The sequence below is a fragment of the Diadema antillarum genome, unplaced genomic scaffold, assembly GCF_040938485.1.
Source record: "Diadema antillarum isolate AM-2024a unplaced genomic scaffold, OU_Dant_1.0 scf00000098, whole genome shotgun sequence".
NCBI classification, from domain to species: Eukaryota; Metazoa; Echinodermata; class Echinoidea; order Diadematoida; family Diadematidae; genus Diadema; species Diadema antillarum.
This window is the reverse complement of record NW_027270987.1, coordinates 237,937-252,094: the sequence shown is the minus strand read 5'-3', so window position 1 is coordinate 252,094 and position 14,158 is coordinate 237,937. Positions and strand designations below refer to the sequence as shown.

The 14,158-nt window shown below is 38.0% G+C and overlaps 1 protein-coding gene across 1 annotated transcript in view; it reads right to left on the bottom strand.

The window, feature by feature from the left end:
- LOC139718646 (histone deacetylase 11-like) overlaps nt 1-8,177 on the bottom strand; it is a 44,211-nt gene extending 36,034 nt beyond the window's left edge. Inside the window, exons 1-2 of the mRNA XM_071630105.1 lie at nt 8,098-8,177; nt 5,827-6,209 (exon numbers count right to left, since the gene is read on the bottom strand). Of these exons, the coding sequence (XP_071486206.1) occupies nt 5,827-6,209; nt 8,098-8,177 (463 nt within the window). The remainder of the gene's footprint in view (nt 1-5,826; nt 6,210-8,097) is intronic.
- Between the last annotated feature and the right edge of the window lie 5,981 nt (nt 8,178-14,158).

The window sequence follows — 14,158 nt, the reverse complement described above, 5'->3', positions numbered from 1 at the left end:
TATTCATACACAGATGAAACACTTAGCATCTGCTATGTGAGTTGTGTACAGTGCACATAATGTATATCAATATAATACCAATCAATATTAAAAGTAAATTACTTTTCAAGCATATGTATATTTCCTTTGGGGTAGTAGGCACGTGTAAGCAAGTATAGATTCATTTTCTGACTTTAAAAAATTACAACACATATACTCTAAAAGAATGTGATGGTGGAATAATTGATTTGAAAGAAAAAAAAATCTAATTTATTGGTATGTATCTTATTTAACTGAATCACTGAATTGAATTGAATCATTGAATTAAATATCTTTATGTGGCCTTTTAGGAAGGGCTCAATGTATGCTTGTTAGCAAGAAACCATGGTACTTTAAGTCCCCATCCGAGTAAGCAATGAAGATGAAGTGCCTTGCTTATGGGCATAACCACTGCTACCAGGGACATCAAACCATGGGCCTCATGCTTCTGTAGGAAACTGTTTCTAGGTTAATCTGGTTGACTAAAATATTTACATGACTCATCCAATATCAATATCATAACAGGAAAGGATTTGACTCCAAGAGCAAATGAAAATGCTTGACTGACCTATGTGCAGTTCAACAGGAAATATTTACACTAGTTCTTACCGCTGTACAATGTATATATCTATTCTGCCCAATGATCATGTTTCCGTGGAATAGTCCGGAGTAAAAGTATCATTGCAATATGATGTTATATCATTAGATGCTCATGGCAACAAGTCTAGAATGGTTGTTAAAGATACTTGTCTAATCACAATTTGCAGATGGAATGCCCATTTTCTTTCCTTTTTTTTTGTTTCAAAAGCATATAATGTAGAACTATACATGGACACACACTGTGCACACAAACATACATGTACATTTACATGTACACGCCCAAATGAAAATATTACTTTAAAAAGAAAAAGAAAAAGTGAGGCACATTTGGCAAGAGGAGCTTTAGCCATGTGACCAATTACAAAAGTAGCTCTATTCAAAGTCCCCAAAAGACTGCATGTGAGATTATTTCCTGACATATTATATCCAAACAGTGATAACTTAGGCACTATTTGGGTTTACTCCAACTTTCATTTGTCTGTTTCCCATGTGTCCACATTTGTTTTCAAACATGGTTCTTCCATTGTACAGTAGACTCTGGATTAAAATCATAAGACTGAAATTGTTTTTGTGTGTCAAGCAAATTAATTTCAAAATACCAGTGAAATTGATTTCCTGTGTCAGACAAATCAAAACAGAATGATTAATTCATAAAACAACTCTAGATAGTGACTGGATTCATCCTCATGGTGAACATGTCCAAATCAACAGTTTTCACAGACGTAAATCAAAATATGTCTGCATATCTGGCAGATCATTCACAGACGGTGAGCTGTTATGACAAGGAATAGAAAGATAATGAAATCCGTTCCATCATACGCAGCTTCATACTATAAACAGATAGGATCGCAAACCTTGTTGCCACAGGGTGAGGATAACCTGTAACTGACACAAAAATCAATCTACGGATGCAGAGCGATCAAGCACCGAGCGAAGACATGTGACATCTAAAAATAAACCTGTGCTCTTCAGCCGTGAATACTGTTCTCCTTATGTGCAGTGATTTAAGAGGGCTCAAAGAGAAGTTTACATCCATTTTCAATCAAAATGAAAAATGATAAATTTTGCACTGCAACTCACATGAATTATGGCTGTGCATCCCATATAAAATTATAAGTTGGTGAATTCACAACTCCCAGTAATGCTACGATAATTCTGCAAGATGTGAAATCATGATATAAATTTCCTGAAAACCTGTCTGTGTGACTACAGTAAAACCAGAGAATTTTGTGTGCATGAAATTTTTTACACATTTCGTGAGGAGCCAATATTCACAAAATTAAAATGTACATGAAAGTTCTTGTCTACACTATTGCACTGAATGCCAGTGGCAATTCATGAAAATTTCAGGCCGTGAGAAAGGCCCTCGGATCCAATACGCGAAAATTTCATGCTGTGAATATTTTCTGACAAATTGCTGACGACTCAACTTCGGCGAGGTTATTTGATTGATCAAAATCAACCAAATGCTTTCCTCTGATTTTTCTGTGCTTAAGATATATTGGGCATACAACATACACACAGGTGTTCAAAGTACTCTGATAGTAATTGCACAATGTAATTATTCGTACATCTCTCTTTTAGTTTCTTTACACTAAGTTCCTCATTAAATGACAAATGGCAAACTATCTTTATAAATCCTTTCAGCATTTTACAGCATTTCATGTTGACTGCTGACAGTAATTGCTTCAAATTACATTGTGACAGTCAACTCATATTGGAACTTCAAACAGCTGACAATCCTAAAATGGTCTAATGAACACATCAATTGCTCTGTTTTGTTGACTAGAAGGCACAAAATCAGTATCTCAAGCTTACCACTCACTATGCACTTGTCAAGTTGTACAATAATTGCCATTCAACTTTTGTTTTTGCTTTCTAATTTGAGAGCTGATTGTGCAATGATTTGGAAAAATCACAGGAGGTGAAATAAAAATGAAAATGTGAAGAATTATCATCCTGTCTTTCATATTATAATGTACAGTGCTGTATTGATATTTAATATTTTGATATATGATTTGATCAAGATTTATTTGAAGGTAGGTATATAAATGCCTACTGTGACGTAATGGAGGATACAGTGGATGGAACACATTCTACATATAAGCAGGGTCATGACGTATTTCTGAAAGCAAAACTTGAAAACAAAATAATAACAGGTTGTGCATCAATCACATTATAAGGATTATTTCTAGATATCAAGTGACAAAAGTTTATTCATATGAAGTTACAAACAAAAAAATTACATTAAAAAGTCATTCCAGATCGATCAAAGAGCCATTTCTCCTATGACTACACACAGAATTAACAAATTCCATTAAAAAAAAAAATTATATATCATTGCCTGATTTGGACTCATATCTCATTGAGTTTCTGAACCTTCACTGTAATGCTCATCTTCAAGTGTATACAGTGCATATATGCAGTGGAGGTTTTACCAATTCCCTATCAACTACAATGTAGCATCCAAACATGCCCCTGCACAGATATTCATTTACCTTGAAGTTCAAGTCAAGCATTACAAATTCAAGCCCTTTTTTTTTCATTGTAACTAATGAATTTGTGGAAAATCTACTACATTTCACTGCTCTTCTGAGATAAATTTTACTTGGGAGAAATGTCCTCTTGAGCATACTGCTGATCCTACATGTAGATACAAAATTTCAGAAGGAAACTGTTTTCAAGTTTAGAGTCAAATGTTTTAACTCTTTTTCAAGAATAATATTGCTACCGTAAACTGGGAGGACATTGGACAGGCGGGTTACTTTGGACAGTTCAAACAGCTTCACTTACAATATTTTGCTGCTTGCAATATGTACAAGAGAAGTGCAGTCATTCAAATATTCACATATCCCCCTTTCATAACCTACAAAAATATTTTCAGAAAAACCAACAGCAAAATAAAAATGCAAGTGAAACAATTCCTGTCCAAAGTCACCCACCTGTCCAAAGTCCCCCAGTTTACAGTACAAATTTTACTGAGTTATTCTTCATCTGTGACAGCACTCAGACCTCCTCCGCTGATATACACTGTATCTTCCCATTTAAAGAAAAAAGAAGAAGAAAAGAAATAAAAGTAACACTGAAATTTACTAGCTTTTCCCTTACATTTAAGTTTTATCCAGTAGGCTTTATAGGAAATACAAGTACTGCATGTCAATATAACAAGTGGGCATAAAACCACTCAAGCAGCAATTATAGGCCTATGGAGAAGTTTATAAGCAACATAAAAATTACCTCTGAAGGCATTTGCATCAATGTATCCTTTCTGAAGTCACATTTTATTTTAAACATACGACTTATAGAATGTGCCCAACTCCCTAAATAATGTAGGGACATTATCACCTCATCCAATATTTCATATGTGCAACTGCAACTTATAACATTTAATTTTCTGAAAACACAGAACTCCATACACATACGTGTACAAGGTCTATAAAACAGTATTTTGAGTCTGAAATCAATGAAACAAGTGTACATGAACCTCCATTTGCTTGATATTTCTGTATTTGCTTACAACAACTTAAACTTAGCAGGGCATCGTTCAGATAAAGAATGCCATCGTTCCCATATAGACTGTCATCTTCAACCTTGTGTGGGCTGCAGCTGGTACAGTCTACTCCTCAACTTTATCCTATTTTACACTTCACTGGAACGCTATTCCACGGATGGGCTAGCTAATCCACTTAAATTCACCAAACTGGCCCACATATACTTGTTCATTCCCACAGGCAACAAAGCCAAATGCCACAGTCGCTACATCCAATTTCCTTTTTGCCTATTAAATAGAATGTAGAAGGAAGCTCACATGCAGCGAATAATGGAGACTTACTTGAAGGCAGCTTTTGAGTCAGAAGCTCTATGGGGTTTTAAAAAATCCTACAAACAAGAATAACAACAAAACTGAAGCTTCTCTCACCTAGCTTTTTCCCTTTTTTCCACTTGTTGTTTTTTTTTAATATACATATTTGCAAATGTACCAGTACATGTACAATGTATTTGTATGCAGAATTCAGAAGTGACAAACACATATGTTTATATGCTATACAACTTAATACACTTGTATGTAAGGACATTTGATACATTTACATGTATTATGTGTGTTTCAGCATATTTGTTCTGCTTGCACCTTGAGAAATCTCAAGATAGGAGAAGGAATAGAAAGACATATTGCAGATGCAAGTGGGAAGAGATGGTGATCTTATAAAGGGGAATGAAACCCAAATATACAAATGCATTGAGTCAATGCAGCAATATTAGAACTAGTAAAACACATCAGTGAAAGTTTGACGAAAATCGAACCATTGGTTCAGAAGTTATGAATCTTTAAATTTTGGTGTAACCATCACTGGATGGGAAAACCACTACAGTTTGTGACGTCATCAAGAACAATATAAAAAAATATAAAGAAAATTCAATGAAATCTACCTTTTTAATGAAAACTGCACATTCCCTAGACTTGTATACTGACATACTATGTTAAGGGTAACCTTATTCCACCTGCTTTCTTAAAGAGTTAAGTCAAGTTTTCTTTCATTATGCTAGAAAAGTGAAATATGTTGAATTTTCTATGTATTTTCTTTACGCTGACATCATTCTTCATATGTGATATCACAAACTGTGGAAATCTTGTCATCTAGTGCCAGCTGCACCACAACTTCAAATCTTCAAAACTTTTGAACAGATTGTGCAATTTTCCTCAAACTTTCACAAATCATAACTAGTAATATCGCTTCAGTCACTCAGAGACTCCAACCCCAAGCACCTTCTGATCTGGAGATTCTCCCACCTGAACCCCTAGCAAACAGGAGATTCCAACTTCATGTGCACGAAGTCCCTTGGGTCAATAGGATTCTGGCTGCTCTCTCACGCTATTACAGGCTTATTTTTCAACATACAATGGCACTGGGTAAGTAATAATTCAATGATTCACATCATATATTTCGGCTTAATAAAACTTCATTTTGTATATCATACATGCAGATGCTATTCATGCATGCATATGAAATTGACTGGCATCTACAAAACCATACAAGCGGGAGACACAGAGCCAGGGCAGGAGAAATTAAATCTCAAGCGGGAGAATGGGAGATTTTGCGAAAATGGGCTTTCGGCGGGAGATCTCCCATTGAAAGCGGGAGAGTTGGAGTCTCTGGTCACTCAATCCACATGTACAGGGGTTTCATGGCCCTTTCAAACTGAACTCACCTTTCAGAGTGTTGTACACTTTACCCCACTTTCCTGAGTCAAATGGGTGCAGCTTCTCGAAACCGAGAAAGCTTATGTTATAGTCCGGAGAGTAGACAATGGGCCACTGATGGGGCTCCACGGGGACGAACAGTTTTGTCTTTTGCACCCTCTCCTTTATCACTTCATCGCTGTCTGTGTTTGGCTGCTCAGTCTCTCCTTCTTCCTCCTCCTCCTCCTCCTCCCCTCCTTCCATCATTTCTTCCGCTGCAGTTCCACCTCCTAGTCGCCGTTCCTCGCCCTGGGCGGACGTCTGCCCGTCCTGATCGCATTGAACGTCTAAAATTTTCCGCTTCTCACCTTTCCGCTCCTCGTCTTCCAGTGACTCAGTCTCTGCCTTTTCACTGCATCAAAAAAATGACATGAGGGAAGTGTTGGCAGCATGAAGTGCCATCATATGCAACCTTCTGCGTGTTATTGTTCTACATGACAAATGCCTATTATTGAAGCCAATTATATGTAATTCCAAGTTACAGGAGTGAGTACCGTAGGTTACATATTTGAAAATATCTGTGCAATTTTGACGCAATTTGATAACAGTGCAGCAAAAGAACCTAGGCTAAACTATGTACTTTGAGTTTGACATGAAACCAAAATTAGTGTCTTATTTTTTCTTGGTATAAAAGTATATTTATGTGTTATGTTATAGAGCATTCAAATTATGGCAACAACCAAGAGAATCAGTTTGCTTTGAAAACACTTGTTATAAACCCTATCCACTGTTGCATTCTTTTGGTTAACTGCATTTCATCCTGTGATTTTGGCGGAGTTTGGACTTCCAGAATGTGAGACAGCGACATGGATATGACAGCATAATCATTAGCAGTTACTTTCTGGAGCTGTGCTGTTTAATTACAAGACAACTCTAGATAAAGAGTGAGTCTGTAACTCTAGATCATGTACATTGTAAATAGTAAGCAATCCTGAGTCACAGTAGAGTGACATTTTAGGTATAGCCATGAAGGATAGATTGTAATTTACATCTGTGTTAGATCAAAAGATCAGCCTGTATTTATCATTGGGGATATGTTCAATGGAGAGGTCTGGTTTCAGGGAATCCCCTCCTACTGTAGAGGCCTACAGACTGAAGGCTCTCATACATTTTGTAGCTGATACCGTAGGGAGATGCTCGACCACTGAAACAAATTCACCAGTGATCAGTTATCACCAAAGAAAACAGAAGTGGAAAATTGGACAATCTGTTCAGAAGTTATGAATTTTTGAAATTTTGGTGCCGCCACCACTGGATGAGAAGACTACTTCTGTTTGTGATGTCACATGCCTTCGACGATGTATTCTATTAATATATATATATATAAAACTATGCCTGTGATGAAGAAAATTCAACATATTTTCACTTTTCTTGCATAATGAAAGAGCACTTGACTTGACTCTTTGAGAAGGCAGGGGAAATAATATTGCTCTGAACATACTGTACATGTACACTGTAAATTGAGGGAATATGTACTTTCTTCAAAATACGAAATTTGGGGGAATTCTCCATTTATATTTTCCTTATAGACAGCCTAGATCTATTGTCTACATATGTGACATTATAAACTGAACTGGTAGTAGTCTTCTCATCAAGCAGTGACTATGTACAGAGAAATTTTAATTCATAAGTCATAACTTATTGTTATAAATTGTCTGACTTTCCTCAAACTTTCTCTGATGTGTTCTTCTGATATTGCTGCATTCACTCAATCCACATGTAACAGTAGATTTATATTAGACATTCTAACCGTTAGGTTCTTAAGTGAACTTGTCCTTTTATGCTGTGTTTGGTGTCCACACACTACCACACAGTATGCTGGGGGAGATAACCCCGGCGCGGGGCGCTGTGTGGTACACGTATTGGGGTCGCTGCTGCGGTTGGGTTAGGGGAGATCATTCCGTCAAAGGCACAGCTTCTCTTCTTCACAGCAGGAGTAAAGATAGCAATGATCGCGACGATCGATGCCACGATCACGTCATACTTGACAATGTTATAGGCCACATCGAAACTCAATAGGGTCTGGATCTAGCTAGATTTGCGATACGATGTCGATGATGGCAAACACGGCAAATCAAAACAAACACACAATACTACATCTGGGACTATGAGTAATCAGCTGATCTCGAGCACCAGCAACATCTGCGAAACTACGCGACCACATTTAAGGTTTTTCCTGCTATTCCGACGGTATGTATAAGCATTGAAAACCAACATCACTTGAAAATGCTGCTGCTTACCTCTGATCTACTTTGATTCCTGTCATAATGCCGTCGCAGTCTGCTCTTACGTCGCTCAGCGATGTGCCTTCAGCTGCCATATTTGCAGATCACAATCTTGGAAGTGGGATGTTGTATTGTGTATTTTCTGCATGCAGTACACACACACCACCCTGCAGTTTACATGTACGCACAAAATACGATCGGGCATCACCTGTCAAGCGGCGTACTGCAGCCCCGTTTCATAAAAAGTTGATATGATAACAACTCTTGCTGGAATGTCAATTGTCATGGTAAAGACATGAATGCAGCTTCCTGATTGGCTGTTGCTATAGGAAGTTGTCATTCCAGCAAAAGTTGACATCCTAACATCTTTTATGAAACGGGGCCCTGTGTCCAGCTCCTAGGGTACGACCAGAGGGGGCATGGTAGTCTAGTGGCGGTGGTGGTGGTGTGGGGGGAGGGGGGGGGGGGGGGGTGAGGGGAGGGGAGTTGGGTTAGCATTGCAAAAAGTTATTCACTCTTTAGATTCTATAATCATAGAAGTAATTCTTCTTTTCTTTTTTTTAATATTCAAAGTGCAGGTTCCCTCTGTTCTAGCTAGTGTAGATTCAATAAGCCAGTTCACAGTTAGCACTTGTCTGCAATGACCTCTCCAACCACGGACTTTGCAAATCATGGAATAGTCTTCAAGAAGAGCAGTTGAAAACAACCATGCGGGAAGTGGTAATTTACATGTCAGTGCTGCATGAATGGCTTTTGTCAATGTTGCTGAAAAGAATGCACATTCACCTGTAAATACCCATCAGCACCTGGTTCATTTACAACACAGTTGTCATGAAGCCCTAGTAGGTTTTGAATACCTCAGTTGCAAATCCATTTCAAGAGAAGGTCTGCAATGACCTTTATCTGCACATGCTCAGATTGGAACTGTGAACTGGCTTATTTGGCAATGCTTAATTTTTTCTTTCTCTCTTTACGTTTTCCCTACGATTGTACTACGTAATGCGTATTAAGGTATAAAAATAATCCTTACAGTTATACCGACACTGTCTTTGTTGAGTTTTGATAATAATGATAATACGAAAAATTCATACGGCACAATTTACCAAAATGTTTCTATCTATCATTTAATTTTGCGAGAGAAAAAGACATATAAATCAACTACGTTGCTATATTGTGTTGAAAATGGAATGCAGAAATTAAACTGAACTGCATTAAACTGATCCAAACTGACGTAAATATGTACGATATATAAAGGTCTGAGCAACATTGAATGTGTAAACTTTGGCTTTCTATTCAAAGTAGATGTTATCATACAACCAGTATAATGACATGCATTTGCGATGGGACATAGGGAGAGGGGGGGGGGGGGCAGCTTTTGACAGAGACCTGTTGCTCCCTATTAATTTTGTTTTTGAGTTGCACATCTCTACTCTGCCCCGCCCCAAACTTCCATTTTACCCTAAAATCCCCAACTCCCGAACTTGATCTTCGGACTAGATACAATCTCCATGGTTCCAGGAGCTTTTCATAATCATAGAAAGACCTGACTGAGGTGAACGAACAATATTATTTTAAAAAAATGAGGAAAGCAACGGAAAAATAGATACAACAACATCAAGGATAACGACATCAAGAGCTGTAACATGAAAAAGAACAAGATGGCCCTGCGAATCTCTCGTGACGTTTCCAACAAAGGTGAATACTGCCATCTTGCGGTTTGGGTTCGCATACCGGCACATGACACGAATAAGAGAAGTCCGTTTGTCTGTCACGATGTTCGTTGTTGATACACAGTGATTTTGCCCGTTTGTGCACTGATAATAAATACAACATATTTTCTAGTAGACGGAAATACAATAGTGTAAACTGGTATTTATAATCCAAGGTATTAAGTTGTTTTCCTTGTTATTATCACTTCCATTAATTTTTATTTTTATTAGTATTCATTGTCATTTCTATGGGTCTCCCAGCGTGTTTGCCCATGCTTCGGCATGCAGGTACCCATTTTGGATCTCTCTGCCCCAAGGTCAAGAAGTAAAAGCTACCAAGTCCAGACGATGGAAATTAATGTCATCGTATTTTGTATGTACCTAGTACTTCTTCGATTCGATGTGTTGATGTCAGAGACGTGAGAGATAACTTTGCCTGGAGGATATATAATCTAAATCGCTAAAACGTTTTATCATCTATACCACGGATTTTATACCGTTTCCTTGCGATCAGGACCCAGAAATTATATATTTTCTATGATAATTAGTAAATTTGGAGGAGATATTGTGGCTAGGTGGATAAGATCTCGGACTTTCGATTGTTGTAGGTCCATGTTTCGAGTCGCTGGTAACGGCAGCCTATGAGGCCCTCATAGACAAGGCACTTTGCTTTTAGTCCTTATATCTTCAAGGACTTCTAATCCAATGCTTGGCCCTTGGTTGCTTGCTTACAAGCATCCATTGCTTTTTTTTTTCAACGTCCATGTAAAATAGAACATTGTTCATCAAAGTCAATCAAAAATCATATCCTGTTTCAAATCATTCGTAGAATGAAGTTTTTTTTAAAATTTTTCCCTTCATCCGTCATTCTTAGACATAACAAAACAAAACAAAATCAAAACATAGCAAAACAAAGAATCAAAACTGTGATTTGTTTGCAACAAGGCTCTGGTTCCAGCATGCAGTGCAGTGTCTTCTTTGTTCTGCATGGCCTTTTCTGTACTTTACATGACGTGCGTTCATGAAAAATCGTACCGAAATTGCATGAATGTTCAATCCGTGCATTCATGGATGTTTTGTGCACTGTATAATCAGATTCTGTTCGGATTATGAATCCAACTTGACAACGAGTATAAAAAACATCATCATCAATCCTTCCTCTCTCTTTCTGTAGACTTGAATCAAACTTCAGCTCCCAATAAAGTCATCCGAAATGTAACTGTGCAAAGCTTGATGCTTTCTTGTGTGTTTGTTAAAGATTGTCGTATATATTTCGTTTGGAAAATAGAAATGAGTCATAACAAGGTCATTATATCTGTACACTAATGCCCTGCTCACGTAAATGTTGAGATCAGCTCCTCCTGTATACAAAGTACATAATGCGCATGATAACATTGTACATAATATACTCGTTTAACAAACGGGGGAAAAACAGAAGAAAGAAATAAGAAAGAGAGGGACGTTATCTCGTGTCAGCTCATACCAACAGGTGGGCCATTTTGGCACCCTTTGTTGTGTTTAGATTCCAGGGAGAAGAGGCAAAGTTCAAGGCTCAAGACAAACCCAAGAAACTTTCGTGATTTATAGTCGACAATATTGCACGATTACTGTCTCATTATCGTTGTAATCATGCCTGTATTGAACTGCGAGGATTCGGTTGGATTGTCAGTGGTTACAGTACTTGAGACAACACAACAAACATGACAAAGTCAGCGTGTCTTTTTTATAACAGTGCGTATAGAGCAGAGTATAGTATTTTACCCTATAGCAAGCAGGCAGTGGTTACAGGGAAATGAGAAAGAAATAAAATCATAGAAGCACAACGGTGAAAATTTGATGCAATCGGATAAAGAATGAGAAAGTTATGAAATCGTGAATTTTTGCTGATATTCACAAAACACTTCTTGAACAGTAAGTATGAATATGCAATTGAGTGATATATTGATGTCATCGCTTTACAACTTGCCATGTAGTTTGTGCACAATATCTTGAAATGTCCATTTTTTTTTTTGGGGGGGGGGTTCAAATGGAATTGTATCCCAGTCTTAAAGGGAAAGGCTAGTAACTGATCAGTGGGAATGAGTGGAAATGCTGGGAGATGATTGTTCCAATCCTTATGGGATTCATTCAAGAGTACATTATATATCTATTGTTGTGTGAAAATTATTAAGAATGGTCTCATATTCAAGTAATGTGCAGTTTAATGTTTCCAGGTTAGCGTGCCTGGTCAGTGACGGGGCATTAATCTGCACATTACTTGAATATGAGACCGTTCTGAGGCAAATAATTTTCACACAACGATAGATATATAATGTATACTCTTAAATGAATCCCACAAGAATTGGAACAATAATCCCCCAGCATTCGCACTGATTCCCACTGATCAGTTACTAGCCTTCCCCTTTAAGTATTTATAGATCTGACTGATCATTATCTCTTAGTTATTCAGTCAGGAATAGAATTGTTTTATACTTTAATAACAATAATAGTAATAATGATGATAATTCTCGTCATTTCTTGTTTGTACACAGTCAATGGGAAATTGTTAGGTGATGACATCATCAGCTCACTCATTATTCATATCAACTGTTCGAGAACTATTTTATACAAAAAAAATAGCAAAACTTCACAATTTCATAACTTTTCAATTTTTTTAATCAAACCAATACCATTGTGGTTATAAAACTGTGCTCTTTCTTGTCAAACGAACTTTTGACAGGCCCCTTTCTTCTCATTTAAGATTTACTCAACTCGTCTTTTGAAGTTTGGTGCGTCCTACCATTCGATCACGGCCATCGTCTCTGCCAGGGAGGTCGTGTTATTTCCCGCGTTTGTTTGTACGTTTGTCTGTCTGTATCGTCTTTTAGAATTGTTACTGTACATGAATGGATTTTAATTAAAAGTTTCCGGATGGGTCGGTTATGGACAAAGGAACAAGCATTTAGCTTTGAGTGGTGATCTGGGTTCATGATTCTGTAGCCCCCACCCCCCCCCCTCCCCCACACACCTTTTTGCACTCTTAAAAAATCGGAAAAAAACAAACTTGCAATAAACAAAAAAAAAACTCGCTAACTTTCCTAAAGTTCCGTCTTTAAATGTTTCCCGTTTAAGCGGAGTTGACATTGACCCCTACGCCCCCCCCCCCCCTCCGGTCCCGATCTCGGTCCCCAGCCCCCTTTTTTTAAAGTATTACATAACGTGATCTAGATGGGATAGTTGTTTGCCAAACTGGATCATCTACAAAAGACGTGGTGCCCACGCATTTGAACTGGCAAACCCAGACACAAGACAGAAATTCAGTGAGACATATCCACAAATTAATATAGCTGTTCATCTACACCATCTGTTGGCGCGAATAAAATCACAATCATGGGCAAGTACCAATTATAAAGAATTCGGTCAAAGACGTTTGGTGGTATAAGAGACTTGTTAATGACACACAGTGGGGGAAAATCATGTTTGTTCGAAGATCACTCAAGCGGGGAGTGATTGTATGACAAAATCTCTCGATTTAATATGTCACGTTCAGTATACCTAGCAAGAGCGGACAAGCTACAATACACACCAGGTTGTCTGATATCAGAAGCCACAAACGACCATGATTTCGGAATGTGAATGGTAATCTTCGGGCAAATCGAAAGATTTTGCCATGTTTATTCAGATTCGGAGAGACTCGACTGTCCAACTGCGAGTCGGAAGTATCCCTTTAATAACAATATCTGGGACATAGCAAACATACAACGAGACTTAGCCTCAAAGTTTTGCCAAAGAGGGAATCGGGGCACGAGGATTTACCGGCTGCAGCGATCAACACCAAAAGGAAAAACACAGACTGCGGCAGACAACGGAACGCGCGGTTTGTGTTTGTCACTTTACTTTTTTTCCGCGCGCTTTCTGCGGAATCGATTTCGAACGGAGAAGCGGTTTGGCGTTCAATCTTGAAAACACAGGGGAGAATCCCTCTGCATTGATTTTAATCCGTTGCGAAATGTTGTTGTGAATCCTCTGCATGTCTGGAACTCTGTAGTCCATATCTTCTTTTTTTCCCCGTCCTTTTCTTTTGAAAAGTGTTTTTCACATTCCTTGGTGTGCTCGATGGCACAGTTTAGGGATAATCTCTGACAGTTTTTTCGAGATTAGTTCCATCTCAGCTGATCCCGAGAGTGTGCGATCACTGCTTATTACGCGCATCAAACTTCGTTTACCACGATTACAACGATCACATTGTCCACTACAGAAGAGCAGCCTTCACTCTTACCATTTGGCGTGAACTCCAGTGCAAAACAGAAACTTACAACTTTTCTCTCTTTGTAGCTCTACCAAAAAAGCTGGTGTTGATATCATTGCCTGAATATGTTATTATGACG